The following is a 21261-nucleotide window of genomic DNA, read 5'->3' as shown; positions in this document are numbered from 1 at the left end:
TATATAGTATCCACTTGATATTTTTTCAACCAATACGGGATTGCATTCAATCATTCACACTTGAATTTAGAGAGTTATAGGCTAGAATTGTATTAATGGGCTTTCTTTTGTGGTCAGCTAATGGCTATTTCAAGTTACCATTTATACATACAGAGAATGTGAATGTTTGCTGGATTCTTTGTTTTTACTCGTTTCTATGATGTATTCTTTCTTTTTTCCCCGTTTTCAAGGCTATCTTATTCTCCTTATAGGTATACTTTCCCTCCTCTTCTATAAATAAAATTTCTTTTGCCTTAAAAAATAGTTCCCTTTTAGTTTGTTTATTTAGTTAAGCAAGTAAGAACTGTGTTACGTATTAATATAGAGAATTATGTGTCATTTAAGGAAATGGTAAAGAGTTTATTTAATTTATAAATCAGAAAAATTGAACCACAAGCAAACTGCAATAGCTAAAAATGAAAATAATTCACCCATTATACAATTTTTGTCTGTTTATTCTTTTAGAAATCCACAATCACACAAAATCGAGAAAACAAAAAAGAGAAAAGAGTAGAGGGATTGACACGATGATTTATCCTGGTTTATCCAATATAGGCTACGTCCAGCTTGTCTGTACTATATTCACCTCACCCCAGTTGCTTTTCTGCTGACCCCGACAACAAGGACCCTCATCAGCATGTGAAATATGAGTCATACCCAACATATTCTAAAGAGCAAGTTGTTGACAGTTGTTGCGTATGTTTACATTTTATTGTTATAATTATGATGAGTTGTGAATTAAGAACTGTATTAAGTCAAATAGAATTATATCCATTATATTTATTGACAGAGATATCAGATGACTAAATGAATGGTTTTATTTATATTTGTTAATGTATACTCCGTGTTCCGGATTGCCCATGTATAGTCGACCCAATAAGACGGGCCCAAACCCTCTCCCATCGTCCATGTCAGCCCTGCTGACCAGAGGCTACCAACTCTCATTCCCTTATGTTCCCCGTGCGATAGTATCCTCAAGGTAAGACACTAAAATGTCTTATCTTGGGATACCCACTCTACTGTATAGTCTTCCCAGTCCCTAAATGGAAGCTTCCCTTCTACACCACCAGCTTAGCAGAGACTGCATTGCTGCCGCCACAACAATGTCAGCCACCTATGGTATCCCCAAGGAGAGTTGACTTGGCTCACTCTCCAATGTGAGCAGGGCATCTTCTCCACCTATAAATATCCCTCCATCACCAGGCGAAAGGGTATCTTATGTGCCGTTACCCTGCCATTTCCCTTAAGCCCTTACCGTCACACACACATACCCCTCCCTAACTCGCAGATATAGACCCCATACTTGATACTTGGGATGTTGCCGTTTAACTTGGTCTCTACCTCTGTTAACGACGATACTCATATAGCGATTCACATTCCCTCCAAGGGAATATATTGGGCTTACAGTACTCAACGGTACACTATGTAAAATATTTAAAATGATTAACAGGAAAAATCACGGATAAACTAGAAATCTCTGTAATGACACATGATAACTCCATCTCAGAATCAAAGCATGTTGGATGAACTGAAAAAATAAATAATCAGTGAGCTTAATAGTCACTAGTCATGTATTCATCATCATCATATACATATATATGCAGTGAAGAAACACAATCTAAAGTGAGAATGGAAATGTGTGCTCTACAACGTTGACCACTCATTGCTGCCTTATCATTGTAACTTTTCTACTTCCCTATTACGTCTGTGAATGAAAACAGTACAAAAATAATAAGAATATTAACTACAACAGTTGCACATTGACCGGGCTCTCCTATATTTGTCATTTCTTGTCCTCAGCAGCTGGTTCTGATTCAGTTGTGTTAACAGGAGCCATCAGATTGTCAAACTTGTCAGATTTTCCCAGCACAATTTCAATCTACAAAATCAAGAAAAGGAGATAAACCACCAAAACATAAGGGAAGAGATAAAAGCTGAAGCCTGATAATAGTAAACTAAAATCCATTGGGAAACTCACCTTTGCCTTCTGTACCAGACGACCTTTGATCTCATCCTTCATGCCAACTGTAGATGTTAATACTTCTGTTCCATCCCCAGACTAATTGATTAGAATAGCAGCTACAACCATGACATAAGTGAGAGTAATAGCAGATAAGAAGAAACCTTACTCTTCTCAGTGGCAAGTCCATTGTTCTTCAAAATCTCGGCAATTGTGACAACTGTAGCTATAGCTGTACAATTTCATGTCAACATTTTTTTTTACAGAATATTATATCAGTTGGAGTAGGAATAGATGAAGCAAAGCACATTTGTTCAATTGATGGAGGATATTATATCACTTGGACAAAATGTGTGCAAACTGATATTTTTGGATGCTATACCAGCCATATGCCATGATTTTGAGACATGGGAACAATTACAATGAGAGGGTGAAAATATTATGCAGCTTCAACCCAAAAGTTTAAGTCGGTAAATGATAATCAACTTAATGATTTTATATTAATATTTCAAAGAAAAACAATGAAATAATGTACTAAGTAATAATCAATGAGAAAATCTAACAATTGGGGATTCATATAAAACATAAGGTTCCGAGGTCAGCTTTTATTTAATTCCTCTTTCTTGTCCAAAGGACAAAATGAAGGAAAAATGTTAGTTTGAGAAAAAAGAAGTACCCATTCCAAGAGCAGAAAGTTCAACCTCGTTATGCTGCTGTATGTACCTCTGCATCAAACGAGAAACCATTTCAGCATTATGTTACATGTTTGGTTCCTTCTTTTCCTTGTCATAAACAAGCTTAGCTAGCCATTAATTGATCATAATTTCAAATCAATATAATGTAAATCAATTTTCAATAGATTAGGAAATAATAATAAATGGAAAAATTATATTACCTTGGCGAGATTGACGTAAAAGAAAAGAGGTTTCTTAGTGTTGGAAACCTGAATTCTGTTCTTTTTGTGGGATTCGTTTGCAGTTACAGGAGCAGCAGCAGCTACGGTCGCCATTGTCATGTTATGTTATGTTATGTTATGTAATCCTCTGTAACGGTAAAGCAGAGGAATGGGTTAGACCCTGGTTTATATAGGGCACGAGTCTTGCGATGACAGCCAATGAGACGTTTACACGTGGTGGGCTATGAGGGGACGTGGACGGAGCAAGAGTAAACTGTTAAATTAGTTTGTTAGTTAGTTAATGGAAGATGGAGTCGGTTAGGAGAAGATCTGTATGGTCGTTATTTTTTTTGATCGGATTGTCTGAAATGCCCCTCGCTCTTTCATTGGACCGATTCTTCTGCTCCTTTGAAAGGCCTTGGAGCCCATCCTTTTGTGAATTAACACAACACAAGCATGAACCCTGCCACCTAGATAGTCATTACATGCTTTTTTTTTCGGTTTAATTAACATTGTTCTCATAATGTTATTCATAAAAATATTTTAACATTGTATGTTGCAATTGGAAAGATTAATTGTTTTCACTAAAAAAAAATCCATTACTATAATATTATAACACTTTCATTTATGAAGAACGAATTAGATCGAAACATATCTCATCGAGATAACGTATCTTTCATAATCATAGGAACACGTACGTGCAAATTCAATTTCAAACTTCTTTTTTTTTTTTGGTAAACATTTCAAACTTAATTTGCAAAACCACTGGCATATGCAGCAGGGAGTTCCAATTCCCAAATATTATTGTTGTCATCTTTTTGACAACTTTGGCGGTACATGCACATATCATATTGGTGTGGTGGTCAGACAAATTAAAATTAGTCCTGGTATGTCTATCCTCATGGAAGATGCATTTCCTTAATTAGGTTTTCCTTATATAAATGTAGGGAAAAATGTTTCTGCAGTTAATGCAGATAAGTTATCTGCATTTATTTTCAAAACGACGTCGTTTTGGTATTGAAATCTTAAAAAATTATAATATAAAGACTATTATCACCTTGAAATAAATTAAAATTACAAAAACATCATGATTTCCGTCCCAAAACAACGTCGTATTGGGCTTATTGCAGATAAGCTATCTGCATTAACAGCAGAAAAAGCGAACCCATAAACGTAACTGTATTGAAATATATTTTTGTCGGTAGTCAATTTCATTTTTAACTTAATAATTACAAAAAAAAAAGATGTTAATTTAATTATTATCTAAACAATTATTTTTAGCTTTTATATGTTATATTTATTTTTTATCCTTATACTTTACCTTAACGTTATAATAAAATTTACGGTGTAATTATGATAACAAACGGTTATGACTTATGACAAATTTAGATTGTTCTAAATTAAAAATATTTTTTTATATATATTAAATTAAAAATAAGTGCTATGTGCATAAACTAAAAATATATTTAAACTACATAGGATTTATTTTCACACGAGTGGAAGTTGTAGGATGTAGGACCAAATAAATTTGATTCTTTTAAAGCTCAATTCCGGGGGAACTATAACACCTCACAATTTTAAATAAATAAATTAAAATATTAAATGAGCAATCAAGTGATGAATTAGTGAAAATCCTAAAGATTAGGCCAAAATACAAAGAAAGGGCAAAACGGTAATTAGCCAACACGCAACCCTAGGAAGATAAAAATTGAGTAGAAGGTCTCAGATGGTAAAAATAACCCTGGAAATGGGTTCAGAACGAAAAATTGAGTGGATAGGCAAGTTTCAGAAAAATCAGTGAATAGTGTTTTTCGCGGGTAAAAATATCGCGTTACGATTGCACCGTAAAACGTGTCAGTTGAATTTTGAGCTCTAGGTTCCAAATATGAGTTATAAATGGTTTTTTGAGTTAGGAAATATGATTTTGATGAAATTTGATGGAATTGAGTCATTTTGGGAAAAATTGATGAATAGTGATTTTCCGGTGGAAAAATACTGCGGTATAATTGTACCGATAAGCGTGAAAATTTTATCAGTATTTTGGGGAAACAAAAATATGACATGAACAAGAAAAATACGTAGGTCATGAATTTGTGGTTGAAATTAGGTGATTGATTAAAGTTAAAACGCGTGTGGGACCCGCCTGTGACTTAAGTGAGTCAAACTCACCATTTCTTCACACTTTCTCTCTCCTCCCCTCCTTCTTCTTCACGCTGGAACAGCCTCCCCCATGCCCATTTCTTCTTGATTTTCTTTTCTTCACAAATCACTCATTTCTCCACCAAATCCAACAAAATTTGTGTTGAAATTTGTTGGAAAAGACCTTCTAAACACATTGGTACCACTCTTAAGCCTTGAAATCGCCTCTTTGTGGAGCATTTGGCAAAAATCAGATCCGAAAATTTGAAGAAAATTGGATGTTCATGGAGCTTTTGATCTTCCATTGCTTGGAGGAGTCTTGGGTTAGCTTCTAGCCTTTGTTGTGAGTATGTTTCCATCCCATTTACATGGTTTAATTGTGATTGAAATTTTGAAAACCTAAAGCTTGATTTGATGATGTGTTGTGTTAGGGAGCTCAATTGGAAAATGTGTATTAGATGATAATGCCTTAGAATGATGTATTAATGCTAGAAATGCAATGAAAATTTTAGGTGAAATGTGATGATTTTAACTTAGTGAATTTGAGGTCATGATTTTGGGACTTTGGAATTTTGTGTTGAGGCATTGTTTGATGAATTGTGGTATGATTATATGATGATATAATGTGGTTGTGTGAGATGTGGAGTGATTAGAAGTGAATGGAAATCCTAGAATTGCCATAGGATGCAACTTGGCCTTTAAAGGAAAGTTATGAAATTTATGTTGTTGGAAATTGTTTGAGTGATGAATTATGTGTTAAAAAGGTAATTAGATGGGTTGTGTGGTGGTTGGCAAGTGTTAGAATCAATGGAAAAATAATAAGCGGTTTAGTTGGCATAAAGAACCTAGAGTGAAATATTTCGCAATACGATGCGTAAATGTCGTAATACGGCGAAACGACAGTTGAAATGGCCTTATGGCAACCCAAGGATGGGTACTAAAATGAGAAAGAAAATTTAGAAAAAATAAATCCCCAAATAACACATAGATGGCCGAACCTTCAAGGAGGAAAGAGGGATTTTGCGGTTTTCGCGTTCTGATGTAATTTGACGCGAAAATGACGAAACGGCACTTGAATTGGCCTCTTGACAACTTAATGAGGCATAATAAAATGGGAAAGAAAATTTAGAAAAATAAATCTCAAATTAACACTCATTTGGCCGAACCATCAAGGGTGGATGGGGAGATTTTGTGATTTTGACGTTTTGACGTTATTTGACGCGTGCTGATGGTTGTATGTGATTTTATAGGTTGCCGTACATCGACTTGAATCCCGAATCTTGATTCAGTGAGTTGCCATTGGTCTTGGACCAAGTGGATTGAGGTAAGAAATTGGTTCATTGCATGTGTAATTATAAATTAACATGTATGGGTTGAACTGAGAGTGATTGGGAATGTCTTCTGTGTAGGCATTCCGCTGTGTACCGAGTTGAGGGATAAGCTGCTGCGGAGCTTGTGGAAACACGAATTAAGGTAACCTCTTGGTACTGGGGCTTGTTCCCCTTTTCTGTTCCACCTTGCCAGTTGATGGCAACGGTAGGAAGTGTGTATGAATAGTATAGAACACATGAGCATGCATGCATTATTGCTATGGGTACTGCGGTACCGAGTCTCTGGCCAGTAGACAGTTTTATTAGCCTTCGGGCATTTTCGGACTTCCGCTGGATAGGTCTCCAGGAGGGAGTTCCAGTTGACTGCGGTCATGGTGTGTGATCCGGGTAGGAGCACACTAGGAATGTCTTTGGCGTTTTGGTTGGTTTGGGCATCATGGTTGTGGTTTCTGTGAACACACCTTGGATGATACCCATAGGCTTATATATGCCGAGGGCGTACGTGGAATTGGGGTTACCATCCCGTATCGTCGTATTTTGTTTTCCTTATATTCCCCCTTCTCTAAATCCCTTGCTATATCCCGTTTTCAAAGTGGTTGTTGTATTCTATTGATATGCATCGAAGTGAACCATTGGGTGGAGTTTTCTCCAGAACCTCTTGGTTACTGAGATATATTCGTATATCTCACCCCGTCTCGGGGCATTTATTTCAGGAGGTAGCAGTGGAGCAGGAGCCTCGGGCAAGAGGCCCGCAGAGTGAGCGCTGGAGCGCTTCATATTTTGCATTTTGTTGGCCGTGTGGCCTAGGCTAGACTTAGGGCATGAACATGTCATTTGTATTTATTAGTAGCTTCATTAGCATCTTGTTCATGCCATTTTGCCTAAGTCTAGTAGTGATGTATTTGGTTATGTTGTCTTTTAAATTAAGTTGAAATTTTAGAAGAATGTAATTTGAAGTTTTAGTTTCAAGTTGTAATTTGTAAAGCCATATTGTAATAGTATTGATGCATGTCTAACTATGATGGAAGGGCCTTAGGCTTATCTTAGGTTATGATAATATGTATGATGGAAATATGCATGAAAAAGGTGTTAGTGATTGCAACTACTTAAGAATGATTAATATGGACTCTATGTTTAATAACTATAAACTGGATTGGGTTGTAAGTGCCCCAAGGCGTTGTTGGTCCTTGTGTGTGCCACCCATTGGATTATTACTGTATTATCATGTGTTTATTAGGTACAATTGAGGTTAAATGATCTTTTACAAATTTGGGATTATTGGAAAAACAAAGGAAACTCTGGCGAATTTTCTGTAGAATTGGCAGATTTTAGGCGAACTTCGGGAGAGCATATCTCCCTCCATAGAAGTCCCCTAGGGACGTGCCATACGCCATTTTGAAGGTTGAGATGTCCTCTACCTTGTGTCCAAATTTGAGGAAAATCTGGGTTGATCTTCGGCCTGAAAAAAATAGAGAAACACGGACTGCCCATGTGCCCCTGCACCTGAGGCAGATTCTGGACCGGATTTGGGAAATTAATTCCCGCTTCGTTTCTCGGTCAAATTGAGCGTGTGATATATCAAAATGAAGTTTGAGGTGCCTAGTTTGTAGGATAAAAATTTGAGGGCAAATGGTTGAGTGGATTGAGTGCAGTAATTCGAGCAATGTGAGTGGTTTGGAGCTGTTTTTGGGGTTGTTTGGGCTAATCGCTTATCCAACTTCAAACGGCGATAACCGGAGCAAATGAGCTCCGAATTGAGCGTATTTTAGCTTGTTAAAAAGGGAATTAAGTAACACAAAGATATAATCTGAGAAGTAGGGTTGGTTGCGATCGGTTTGGTCGCAGAAAAACTTAGAGTGTAACATGTTCGAATTGGTATAAAACGTAAAGTTGGAAATTGGCTAAGTGAGTTTATGGGAACTCCTTAGTAACTTATAATAAGTAACGTAAGTGATAAAAACAGTTTAAATAAGTCTTCCGCAAGAGTTTACGGTTACGGTCACAGCTTTTAATTATTACGCCTTTTTATGATTTAAATGCTCGCGTAATAGTCGGAAAAAAATTTATTCTCGCTTTTATAAATGAACTGCTGTGATTGTAACTGCGCTTAATATCATAATTAATGTTAACAATACCGGTACGTAACGGGCTGTTACATTTTATGGTATCAGAGCAGTTTTGTTAGGGAACTCTGATAATGAATATATAGTTGTGTGTGTGTTGCATAGTTGTATGTAGATTCTTATCGATTACTGCATATGTGATTCCTTAGTGTGGGTCTGATCAACCCATTCCTTTGTGTTACATGCGTAGTCATCGTAAGAAGCCTGCGTGGCAACCTTGGAACACCAAATGTAAGTCCTTAGCCTGATGTTGTGGATGCAGTGTTGACTGCTCCATGGACAAGAGATGGCAGTAAGTAAAATATGAATATGATAGGACTTCAGGGAAACATACTTAAATGTTTTGCCTGACCTTGTAGATGAAATTTATAAAGCTGGATTGTAAGTGAAAGTTGTAAACAAATCTATGATATGTACGGTATTGCATGGATGAACCTTGTAGTACCATGAATAATAAAGATATATAATTGAGATGAGTCCATAGTATGGAAAAGGTATTGGTGAAGCTTCCAAGTATATGTGTTGTATAGTAAAAACAATTATGTCCAGGTGGACGTGGTGGAGGGACTTCATCAAGGTGGAAGATTAGAACCTGTTGGGTTATTGAAAATGATGAACATATATGCTTAGGCATGAGTTTGAATATTTTATGTTGACTAGAAGTTATAAGTCCTTGATGGATGATGTACACTTAAACAAATTGAGATGGTTCATGCAGAGAAATAAATAGAATAATTGATGATTAATCCTATGGGATTTGACCACTTGAAATTATAATGTTGGTCAATTGTTAAATTGAGATGTATCGAAATATGGGATTTAAATCCATAAGGAGGTAGTATTGATTAAGCATAGGGGAGATGAATTAATTATGTATTATATGTATAAGGAAGAAGTTGATAGAATCGCCATGGATGGCATTGAACAAGGTTCATTGAGAGTATGATTGTCCGTAACGGAATAATGGTTTAGCTTGACCGATATGCCATGAAGGAAACAAATATGACTATATGTGTGCGTTAATGTGTGGAATTCTCCTTGGAAATGGCTACTATGTAGAGATTCAGGTGTTATGAAGCATAAGAGGATTGATCCATGATGGAGGTCTCTTGGAAATCTCAGAGAATGAATATCGTAATTTAAAATGGCCTAATTATTTGTGGATGTTGTAATGCATTGTGAATAATACCTAATGGCCTGATGGCCAGTATACCTATTCTGATGAATAAACGGATAATAATCCAGTGATGGCCTAAGTGCCAGTATACATATATATGTATGTACACCTTGTGACGGCCTGAGCGCCTAATTATCCGTGTTGAGGTAAATTATTAAATTTTTTTGTAAAAGGACAATGAGGCCGAATGAAATCCCCGATGATGGGAAGTATCTAAAGAGATTGTATGATTAGAGATTTAGCTAATGTACAACCTGATGGGAAATCATGTGATTAGTGTATGAACTAAGTTACAATAAAGTGTGGAATTATGTGTTTAGCAAAAGAGCTAACGTGTAATGTCAAAACAAAAATGATAAGATTAGTTAATGAGTTGAGGTATAAGTGTTAGTGCAAGGATTGATATAACTTTCCAGTGCACGGATTGAGATGAAATTAGTCTTTTGTGATAGGACAAATATGTTTAGAAGATCCCTGTGTGATGGGAAGTATATGTGAGATGTGTACAGAACTTTGAGAAAATTCTTGATTCACGGAATAGAGATTATGTTATGAACTATGCCAAGTGAATAGTCAAAGTAAAAGAGAAAACAATCTGTGAGAAGAATAAGCAAGGAAGAGATAATGGACTATGGATTTGAACAATAACATGACAGAAGGAACTATTGAGAGTTAAGAAATGTGTATGAAATTACGAAGAGAAGATGTGAATTATTATAATAGTGACTTACATGTAAACTATCAGTGAGAAGAATGAAATGAGAGAGTAAAATGAATTGACTTATATATATAACAGGTGTATATTATACCATTATTACTATGGTTATGGGGATAGCCCCATGTGAATATACCAAAGATATTTTGCTGTTATATACAGAGTGATACAGACACCAAATGGACTGGGTCCATGTGTGATCTGGAGTGTACGGAGTACCAGTTTTGCCGTTATATACGGATACGTTATAAGTATGAACTCCCCTGTGTACTGGGTACACGTTTGCTGTTGTATACAGATGTGATGTAAATATGAACTCCTCTATGCACTAGGTGCACGTTATGAGACTTGATATTACCATCTCTGTGCGGGTTAGGTGCCCGAAGTGTGTAGCCATCTCCGTGTGGATTATGTTCCCGGAGACTATTATTATGTTATATGAGTGATATGAGATGAGGGAGTATCCCGCAGTGATGAGACTGCTATTATAGTTGAGTTGGTCTACATGAGTGCACAAATAAGAAATGTTGGGAATACTAATAGAACACAGTCAGCAGGTGGTAGGTTATCATTAATGCATGGATTATATGGGTGGATTCTCTGATCGGTGGGTCATTACATCTGGGGCCCTGAGGACAGCAAGAGCTCGAGCGGTTAAAACCTGTGAATGTTGTTACCCACTGTATTGAGAGAGTTCTTCCATGTGATTAACGCAAAATATGAGGTCAGATGTTTGTAAATGAACAAAATATGTCAGATTTGGATATAAGAGATGAGGTATAATGGGTAAAAATTTTGTAGTGTGATAGTGAAGCACTATTGTGGGTGTAAAGTAAGTTCGATGAAATAATATCGGCTCCAAGTGAGGTTGTAAGTTTGTTGGAATCCTCGCCTTATGATAAAAGAGATAATAGTGTGATTTAGTGTTGACAGATGGAGTAAGTGTCCTTCTAAGAAGGCTGGTGATGATCAAGAATTCAGGTTAAAACGGTGAATTATAAGCCCTTATAAAAGGTAAATTGTGATGGAATCAAGCACGAATGTGTAAATATAGTTGGAAACTGGAATTGTAATTGGTTACCTAAAATTTGATAGCCTGACTTACGGGTGGAGTAGATTGAGGAGTGTTATATATAATCGCATATACCACTTATGGTGGAAAGTGTATGGAAAATGCACAATGCTGACGTTGTTTTGGTTAGGTACTAATAATATATGGTCGAGTGCTTGTGGTAACTTCGAATGTTCCGAGAGACTGATATACCAACCAGTGGTGAATTGTATAAGTAGGGGCAATGATGGATTTAGTTTTATGTGACTTGATAATCAAGTTTCAAAGATTCCTATAGGATGAGACTTGCATGTGAGAGACATGGCATTTTTAAGGGTCCATCAGTTAGTAGTGAAATGGCTTGGTGTGGTTGTTTGATTCGAACAACCAAGATGATTGGTGGAAGTTAGTAAAGCTGTGAGTTTATAGTATTTTAAAGTGGACATCCATGATAAAAATGTCGATAATGAAGAAGTGAGGGTATAAATGAATGAAAAATGATGTTGAATCTATAATATTGTTACAGGATGATGAGTAAAAATGGTTACTTGGTGAAAACCTTAGGCATAAGACCTTTGATACGAAAGTCATTAATGAGTGTTGTGTTTAGACTGTGAGAGGTCTAAGTATGGAGTTGAGCTGGTTAAGTTGGTAAAGTTGAGATGGTTAAGCTAATAAAGAGTTTAACAATGAGTGTAAATTATAAATATGAGTTTGTAGATGGAAAAATTTCGTGAGTATTTGTGGTCGAAAGACCTTATAGGGCTAATCGAAAATATAAACTAGTATGGGTATTGCTAGTTTCGTATCACAAAGAGAAAGATATAGTTGTGAGTACCTAAAAAGAGGTGAAGACACGTGACAAGGAAAAATAAAGTAAATGAGTATAGAATTTAATGTGAATCGGAATTGTAGGATACGACAAAGTGCCTTTGAAACTAGAAAGCATGTGGTTGGGTGAAAGCCAAGAAAACAATGAAATGATAAGAGTAGTGACAGTAATGGAAAGAAATGGTTGTTGGGGTATTGTCAAAACAGTGAGGACCGCGAAAAAAGTTAAGTACTAAAGAAAGTGAGTTGGAAATACTCCAGGAATAACTAGTGAATGTGCATGAAAGCGATTAGATGCTTTTGAGAACGACCATGGGTCAGAAAGATGGATAAGGATGAGAATGAGGTAAATTGATACCGACAAATCCGTAATATTGTTATATTATTACCTACAAATTAGCGAAAGGGTAACGGGAGACCAGAAAAAGTGTAAAGTATTGTGAATTAAAAGGTCACAGAACCATGAGAGACAAGTGATTGTGAATGATCAAAGGATAATAAGTATCATAAAAAGGAGATCATGCTTGTGATAAAAGTAATGTGGTAAAGGAACACACTTGAGGATGCTACTTGGGAGCGGGATGATGAGATTCTCCGACTGTGTCCTCAGTTAGCGGATGAGTATGATTTAATTTTGCGGACAAAATTCTAAAAAGTTGGGGTGAATATAACACCTCACAATTTTAAATCAATTAATTAAAATATTAAATGAGCAATCAAGTGATGAATTAGTGAAAATCCTAAAGATTAGGCCAAAATACAAAGAAAGGGCAAAACGGTAATTAGCCAACACGCAACCCTAGGAAGATAAAAATTGAGTAGAAGGTCTCAGATGGTAAAAATAACCCTGGAAATGGGTTCAGAACGAAAAATTGAGTGGATAGGCAAGTTTCAGAAAAATCAGTGAATAGTGTTTTTCGCGGGTAAAAATATCGCGTTACGATTGCACCGTAAAACGTGTCAGTTGAATTTTGAGCTCTAGGTTCCAAATATGAGTTATAAATGGTTTTTTGAGTTAGGAAATATGATTTTGATGAAATTTGATGGAATTGAGTCATTTTGGGAAAAATTGATGAATAGTGATTTTCCGGTGGAAAAATACTGCGGTATAATTGTACCGATAAGCGTGAAAATTTTATCAGTATTTTGGGGAAACAAAAATATGACATGAACAAGAAAAATACGTAGGTCATGAATTTGTGGTTGAAATTAGGTGATTGATTAAAGTTAAAACGCGTGTGGGACCCGCCTGTGACTTAAGTGAGTCAAACTCACCATTTCTTCACACTTTCTCTCTCCTCCCCTCCTTCTTCTTCACGCTGGAACAGCCTCCCCCATGCCCATTTCTTCTTGATTTTCTTTTCTTCACAAATCACTCATTTCTCCACCAAATCCAACAAAATTTGTGTTGAAATTTGTTGGAAAAGACCTTCTAAACACATTGGTACCACTCTTAAGCCTTGAAATCGCCTCTTTGTGGAGCATTTGGCAAAAATCAGATCCGAAAATTTGAAGAAAATTGGATGTTCATGGAGCTTTTGATCTTCCATTGCTTGGAGGAGTCTTGGGTTAGCTTCTAGCCTTTGTTGTGAGTATGTTTCCATCCCATTTACATGGTTTAATTGTGATTGAAATTTTGAAAACCTAAAGCTTGATTTGATGATGTGTTGTGTTAGGGAGCTCAATTGGAAAATGTGTATTAGATGATAATGCCTTAGAATGATGTATTAATGCTAGAAATGCAATGAAAATTTTAGGTGAAATGTGATGATTTTAACTTAGTGAATTTGAGGTCATGATTTTGGGACTTTGGAATTTTGTGTTGAGGCATTGTTTGATGAATTGTGGTATGATTATATGATGATATAATGTGGTTGTGTGAGATGTGGAGTGATTAGAAGTGAATGGAAATCCTAGAATTGCCATAGGATGCAACTTGGCCTTTAAAGGAAAGTTATGAAATTTATGTTGTTGGAAATTGTTTGAGTGATGAATTATGTGTTAAAAAGGTAATTAGATGGGTTGTGTGGTGGTTGGCAAGTGTTAGAATCAATGGAAAAATAATAAGCGGTTTAGTTGGCATAAAGAACCTAGAGTGAAATATTTCGCAATACGATGCGTAAATGTCGTAATACGGCGAAACGACAGTTGAAATGGCCTTATGGCAACCCAAGGATGGGTACTAAAATGAGAAAGAAAATTTAGAAAAATAAATCCCCAAATAACACATAGATGGCCGAACCTTCAAGGAGGAAAGAGGGATTTTGCGGTTTTCGCGTTCTGATGTAATTTGACGCGAAAATGACGAAACGGCACTTGAATTGGCCTCTTGACAACTTAATGAGGCATAATAAAATGGGAAAGAAAATTTAGAAAAATAAATCTCAAATTAACACTCATTTGGCCGAACCATCAAGGGTGGATGGGGAGATTTTGTGATTTTGACGTTTTGACGTTATTTGACGCGTGCTGATGGTTGTATGTGATTTTATAGGTTGCCGTACATCGACTTGAATCCCGAATCTTGATTCAGTGAGTTGCCATTGGTCTTGGACCAAGTGGATTGAGGTAAGAAATTGGTTCATTGCATGTGTAATTATAAATTAACATGTATGGGTTGAACTGAGAGTGATTGGGAATGTCTTCTGTGTAGGCATTCCGCTGTGTACCGAGTTGAGGGATAAGCTGCTGCGGAGCTTGTGGAAACACGAATTAAGGTAACCTCTTGGTACTGGGGCTTGTTCCCCTTTTCTGTTCCACCTTGCCAGTTGATGGCAACAGTAGGAAGTGTGTATGAATAGTATAGAACACATGAGCATGCATGCATTATTGCTATGGGTACTGCGGTACCGAGTCTCTGGCCAGTAGACAGTTTTATTAGCCTTCGGGCATTTTCGGACTTCCGCTGGATAGGTCTCCAGGAGGGAGTTCCAGTTGACTGCGGTCATGGTGTGTGATCCGGGTAGGAGCACACTAGGAATGTCTTTGGCGTTTTGGTTGGTTTGGGCATCATGGTTGTGGTTTCTGTGAACACACCTTGGATGATACCCATAGGCTTATATATGCCGAGGGCGTACGTGGAATTGGGGTTACCATCCCGTATCGTCGTATTTTGTTTTCCTTATATTCCCCCTTCTCTAAATCCCTTGCTATATCCCGTTTTCAAAGTGGTTGTTGTATTCTATTGATATGCATCGAAGTGAACCATTGGGTGGAGTTTTCTCCAGAACCTCTTGGTTACTGAGATATATTCGTATATCTCACCCCGTCTCGGGGCATTTATTTCAGGAGGTAGCAGTGGAGCAGGAGCCTCGGGCAAGAGGCCCGCAGAGTGAGCGCTGGAGCGCTTCATATTTTGCATTTTGTTGGCCGTGTGGCCTAGGCTAGACTTAGGGCATGAACATGTCATTTGTATTTATTAGTAGCTTCATTAGCATCTTGTTCATGCCATTTTGCCTAAGTCTAGTAGTGATGTATTTGGTTATGTTGTCTTTTAAATTAAGTTGAAATTTTAGAAGAATGTAATTTGAAGTTTTAGTTTCAAGTTGTAATTTGTAAAGCCATATTGTAATAGTATTGATGCATGTCTAACTATGATGGAAGGGCCTTAGGCTTATCTTAGGTTATGATAATATGTATGATGGAAATATGCATGAAAAAGGTGTTAGTGATTGCAACTACTTAAGAATGATTAATATGGACTCTATGTTTAATAACTATAAACTGGATTGGGTTGTAAGTGCCCCAAGGCGTTGTTGGTCCTTGTGTGTGCCACCCATTGGATTATTACTGTATTATCATGTGTTTATTAGGTACAATTGAGGTTAAATGATCTTTTACAAATTTGGGATTATTGGAAAAACAAAGGAAACTCTGGCGAATTTTCTGTAGAATTGGCAGATTTTAGGCGAACTTCGGGAGAGCATATCTCCCTCCATAGAAGTCCCCTAGGGACGTGCCATACGCCATTTTGAAGGTTGAGATGTCCTCTACCTTGTGTCCAAATTTGAGGAAAATCTGGGTTGATCTTCGGCCTGAAAAAAATAGAGAAACACGGACTGCCCATGTGCCCCTGCACCTGAGGCAGATTCTGGACCGGATTTGGGAAATTAATTCCCGCTTCGTTTCTCGGTCAAATTGAGCGTGTGATATATCAAAATGAAGTTTGAGGTGCCTAGTTTGTAGGATAAAAATTTGAGGGCAAATGGTTGAGTGGATTGAGTGCAGTAATTCGAGCAATGTGAGTGGTTTGGAGCTGTTTTTGGGGTTGTTTGGGCTAATCGCTTATCCAACTTCAAACGGCGATAACCGGAGCAAATGAGCTCCGAATTGAGCGTATTTTAGCTTGTTAAAAAGGGAATTAAGTAACACAAAGATATAATCTGAGAAGTAGGGTTGGTTGCGATCGGTTTGGTCGCAGAAAAACTTAGAGTGTAACATGTTCGAATTGGTATAAAACGTAAAGTTGGAAATTGGCTAAGTGAGTTTATGGGAACTCCTTAGTAACTTATAATAAGTAACGTAAGTGATAAAAACAGTTTAAATAAGTCTTCCGCAAGAGTTTACGGTTACGGTCACAGCTTTTAATTATTACGCCTTTTTATGATTTAAATGCTCGCGTAATAGTCGGAAAAAATTTATTCTCGCTTTTATAAATGAACTGCTGTTATTGTAACTGCGCTTAATATCATAATTAATGTTAACAATACCGGTACGTAACGGGCTGTTACATTGCCTTTGGAACAATATTAGTTTTTTTCAATTCTGGTTGTGATGATTTCTTTGGAGAATTGGATGATGTTGCCTTGGAAATGTGAATATATTCACTTTTGTGATGTTGGAGATCTATATTTTCCTGCTAGCACAGCTTGATGAAATATAATGCCCAGGAATGTGATTAATTGATGTGTTAGTGTTGTGTTGCCTTGTAAATTTGCATTTATGGATGTAATTGTGCTTTTTGTGTCGTGTTCGTGTCGTGTTCGTGTCGTGTCAACCCGTACAAAAGGTGATTCGTGTTGTGCAAAAAATTTACAAATTTTAATTTGCGTGTTATCCGTGTCGTGTCGTGTCAACCCGCAAATTTTACAGGTCGTGTTCGTGTTTAAAATTTTGACACGAATAAAAATTCGTGTCGTGTTAGTGTTGACCTATTCGTGTCGTGTCAAATTCGTGTCGTGTCAAATTCGTGTCGTGTCAACACGAATTGACACCCCTAGGCTAAAGACAAATTTACAAGCAATTAATCTTGGGGGGGAAATGACAGTATTACAACACAATGTTCAATACCATAAATGACAGTATTACAACACAACATAATCATGATGATCGCCATATAAAAACTGGGGTATACTAAAAGGGAAAAGCGTTTGTCATTTTAAATGACAGAAAGTTATGTCATTTTAAGAGAGATACAGACACAAAAAATTTGAACTTTAAATTAAAAAAATCACTCACTTTCTCTCTCCCACGATTTCTGTTTTTCTGTGTCTATCTATCTCCTAAAAAGACATAACTTATGTCATTTAAAATGACAAACACCAAACCCATACTAAAAAGTAGAAACAAATATAATAGACCGGTACCGAAAGGGTACCTATGTACAATGTACGCTTATTCACATCAAGCTATGACACCCTAAGCCTCCCCCTTGTATCCCTGCAATCTTTGCATTAGAGAACACGAAGCAGCAGAGAGATCCGAGAAAAGAAATTGTGGGCTCTGGACCCTTTGAAGATCAAAGAGATACTTTTCCTCGTGAGTTCTGTAAAGCTGTCAAAGATATTAACATCTAATTACTATAAATGAAACTGAATATGCTGATATCGTTTACCTGAACAGAGGACTGAAGTGAAAGAGGTCACCAAAGCTAAGATGTTGTTAAATAGAAGCAATACAATAAGGGATACAATGAATAGACTTTTAAATTTCATGTAAGCAATACAATATATTAGATGTACAAAAAAAATTTATTGACATTTATATACCTTCAAGGAGTTGAGGGAGAATAGGATGAATTTCATTCAAACCTGTATCAATACAGAGTAAAAAAAATGTCAACATTAAAATCCTGAATGAATCAAAATAGAAAAAAATTCCATTAAATTAGAAGAATGAAATAATAAGAAATAAAAAGAGCTTCTGATATGATGATAATAAGATAAAGATAATTGGTTCTTTACATATGCAGAGCAGCTATCAAAGAATAAGTTCACTAATGTAAAGTAAAATTTAGTATGTTCAACATAGTTATATTAGACTAATAACTAATTAACACATTATAAAGGAAATTGTTAGGGTACTATGACGAATACAACACGGAAAGATGTTGATTATTTACTAAACATTATTTATAAATTATATTTGACATTATATTAACAGTTAACGAAAATACTCAATGAGAATCATATTAAATAAAAGATGGGTATTAATTTGCTGAACATAATAAATACACAAAGTTAAGTATGCTAAATTTATAAACAAATTCTTAAGGAAACTTGATCTACAACATGGGGCCGGGATTTGTCACTAGTTAGTTAGGTGGTCCACAACAAGCATGCTCGTGAAATTTCAAATGTGTTATTGGCCTGATTGACATCAGAGTAATATATTAAAAAAAGTGACCATGATGATAAAATAAGACACAGACGTGCAGAGGGGTTCTTTTAATTTATTATTATTGATTAACTTATCTATAACCAAAGTAGTTTTTTAATAGGTAAAGGAAACGATGCTTTGCATCTCAATCGGGATGAGGTGTACCTGTTTTAGTGCCAACAAAAGGAAACAGGGCATGATAGGAAAGAACTTGATTGGGCACGTTCACTGCTCCCTCCACTCCAAACAATAGAGGACATGAAAATGTGCATATTCTTATCAATTTAATTAGCCTGCCCCTTTTTTCGATGGTGAACACCCTCAAATCTGAGATTGTAAGGAACATATGATGCTTCTATAATGTCAGTGTAAGTGGAATTTGGTTCATTGCCACTATGTATGATCTGTTCTTAGTGAGGAGTCATTTGGGAAATCATCAATCTCTGAATCAGAGGGAGGTAAACTTGGGGACCTAGAAAAATCAAATGATAATTTTGTTTATAGTGAAAAACTAAACATAAAAGAGTATCGAAGAGAAACTCAACCAGATTTAATTGATGAAAATAAAAAGTAGATGCTCTTGAATTATATTGTGGCCATATAAACAAATTAATATTGGTTAGCAAGTCAGTATTAATTACACAGCTTTGGGAAGTATAGAAAAACTAACAGATACTCACAAAAGAAAAATTAGATGCTCTTGAGTTGTCTCTCCTTTTGCAATATGCAACCCCAAGATTGTAGGAAATAAAAGTGTCAAGTGTATACAAAATTTTAGTTTTAGTAGAAACAATACCTTCTGTAGTTGTGTTCTAATGTCCACTAGAAGACCTGAAACTTCAGACTCTTTGTTGAGATCAGTTCCAATTTGATGAGAAACTTTAAGGATCACATTCCCATAATCTTTATCTTCTTTTACAAATTCCCAGAACACCCTCGTTGATTCCTAGATGATGTCTGCTAACCTTCCACTTGCAATAGTATGCTTCTCATCCCCTTTACCATCATCTGTGAAGCAGTCACAACAAAAATTAGCATCTAACTCGAGGTCGCACTGTGTAAAAGAACTGAATTATGGTTCATTTTGTCACCTTAATGGCTGGAACTTGGAGCATGTTATGAATCACACATTGGTTAGAAGACATGAGTATCAACAAGAAAATCATAGTTTTTATATACCATTCATGACATTCAAATACCCAAATGAAGATGATATAAAAAGTTATGAGTACAAATATTTAGATGAAGGACACGTATATGCAATATTCCTAATAATAGTTATACTCACAGCGGCATACTGAACCAAGGTCATTAGTTGTCACATCACTATATCTGCCTCCTCTTTCAAGTATATGCACTGTTTAAAAATTGTTGTGGCACAAGTATATGCAATTTCCTCTGAAGCTAACTTTCTTCTCACCATCATGTGTCAAAGCCAAAACTGGGTTTTGGCAAATTGATAATAAAAAGGGATAACAGACCATAAAATAAGCAATTTTGAATCTTCACATCTATCACACAAAAATGAATAGTAGTATAGAACTCACATACACGGAGTTGTTCTCCCATGTTCGGTTTCCATTGTACAATCGAAAGCATCAACATCGATGGCAGGAAAGTAAGAGATGGCGAAAATGAATGCTAGAACGAGCAAGTAGAGGAAATTACTATCTAGATCTGTACAAATAGCCTTGGGAAAAGGATGATAATGGTAGCTTAGGGTTCAAACTAGAGGAGGCCAAAACTAAAAAAAAAAAAACCCGAGCGACACGGGTGTGAAGGAGGAAGTATAAAAGTGATAATGTGACATTTGGGAATAATCACCTGTTATTTTGCCACATCGCCCTTTCACGTTGCGAAGTTACGGATTTTTTAATATTTAAACAATATTCTGATGCATGTGGCTAAACGATTGTGGCTGAATGCCGCATTTCTTGTGGTGATACTAACAACATAAATGCACTACCACATTCATAAGCATGACTTAGGAAACTGAGCATCAAAGTAATCTAGCCATACATTAAGCAAATAACCCAAATTCTGAAAAACCAATATATAATTCAGTGTTGATATAATGTATTACTAAATCAATAAGATGATGTGGTAGACCAAGATGTAACCTAGCCGCGTCAGTATTTGTCCCAGATACAGCCTGACCTCGTCGGTCTTTCTGCCATTTGCAGTAATATGTTATCGGTTATTTTTTTAATTTTTAGGGTTCATTTGTGACAACTGACAAGATTAAAGTTTAGTAAGCTTTAGTTTGACGTAGAGAGTTGGAAATATTGTAAATACATTAATAATACTATGTGGGAAGAAGTCCCACATCATTAAATTATTATTGTTATGTAATTGTTATACTGAATTTATATAATAGAGCCTAAGTTGTGTTATAGAATCACA

At 36.2% G+C, this 21261-nt stretch overlaps 1 protein-coding gene and 1 long non-coding RNA gene across 3 annotated transcripts; one reads left to right on the top strand and one right to left on the bottom strand.

Moving 5' to 3' along the window:
* Nucleotides 1-1822: 1822 nt before the first annotated feature.
* LOC133313935 (uncharacterized protein At2g34160-like) lies at nucleotides 1823-3015 on the bottom strand. The gene is made up of 5 exons (XM_061515359.1): nucleotides 2895-3015; nucleotides 2676-2724; nucleotides 2169-2231; nucleotides 2018-2082; nucleotides 1823-1918 (listed from the first exon to the last, which is right to left on the bottom strand). Exons 1-5 carry the CDS (start codon nucleotides 3012-3014, stop codon nucleotides 1823-1825), a joined length of 393 nt encoding a protein of 130 aa, XP_061371343.1. The 5' UTR covers nucleotide 3015.
* A 1962-nt stretch (nucleotides 3016-4977) lies between these two features.
* Nucleotides 4978-15881, top strand: LOC133313936 (uncharacterized). Of its 2 annotated transcripts, none has more exons than XR_009751879.1 (6): nucleotides 4978-5376; nucleotides 6284-6357; nucleotides 6443-6506; nucleotides 14756-14829; nucleotides 14915-14978; nucleotides 15550-15881. It is a non-coding gene; the product is annotated as an uncharacterized LOC133313936 (long non-coding RNA). The 2 variants fall into 2 exon arrangements; XR_009751878.1 differs by having other exon boundaries at nucleotides 4978-5380.
* The last annotated feature ends 5380 nt before the right edge of the window (nucleotides 15882-21261 follow it).

Source organism: Gastrolobium bilobum, unplaced genomic scaffold (genome assembly GCF_033153095.1).
Source record: "Gastrolobium bilobum isolate Gb01-03AN ecotype WA unplaced genomic scaffold, APGP_CSIRO_Gbil_v1 utg436, whole genome shotgun sequence".
In the NCBI taxonomy this organism is placed as follows: domain Eukaryota; kingdom Viridiplantae; phylum Streptophyta; class Magnoliopsida; order Fabales; family Fabaceae; genus Gastrolobium; species Gastrolobium bilobum.
The sequence above is the reverse complement of the archived record's forward strand: the minus strand, read 5'-3'. Positions and strand labels throughout refer to the sequence as shown.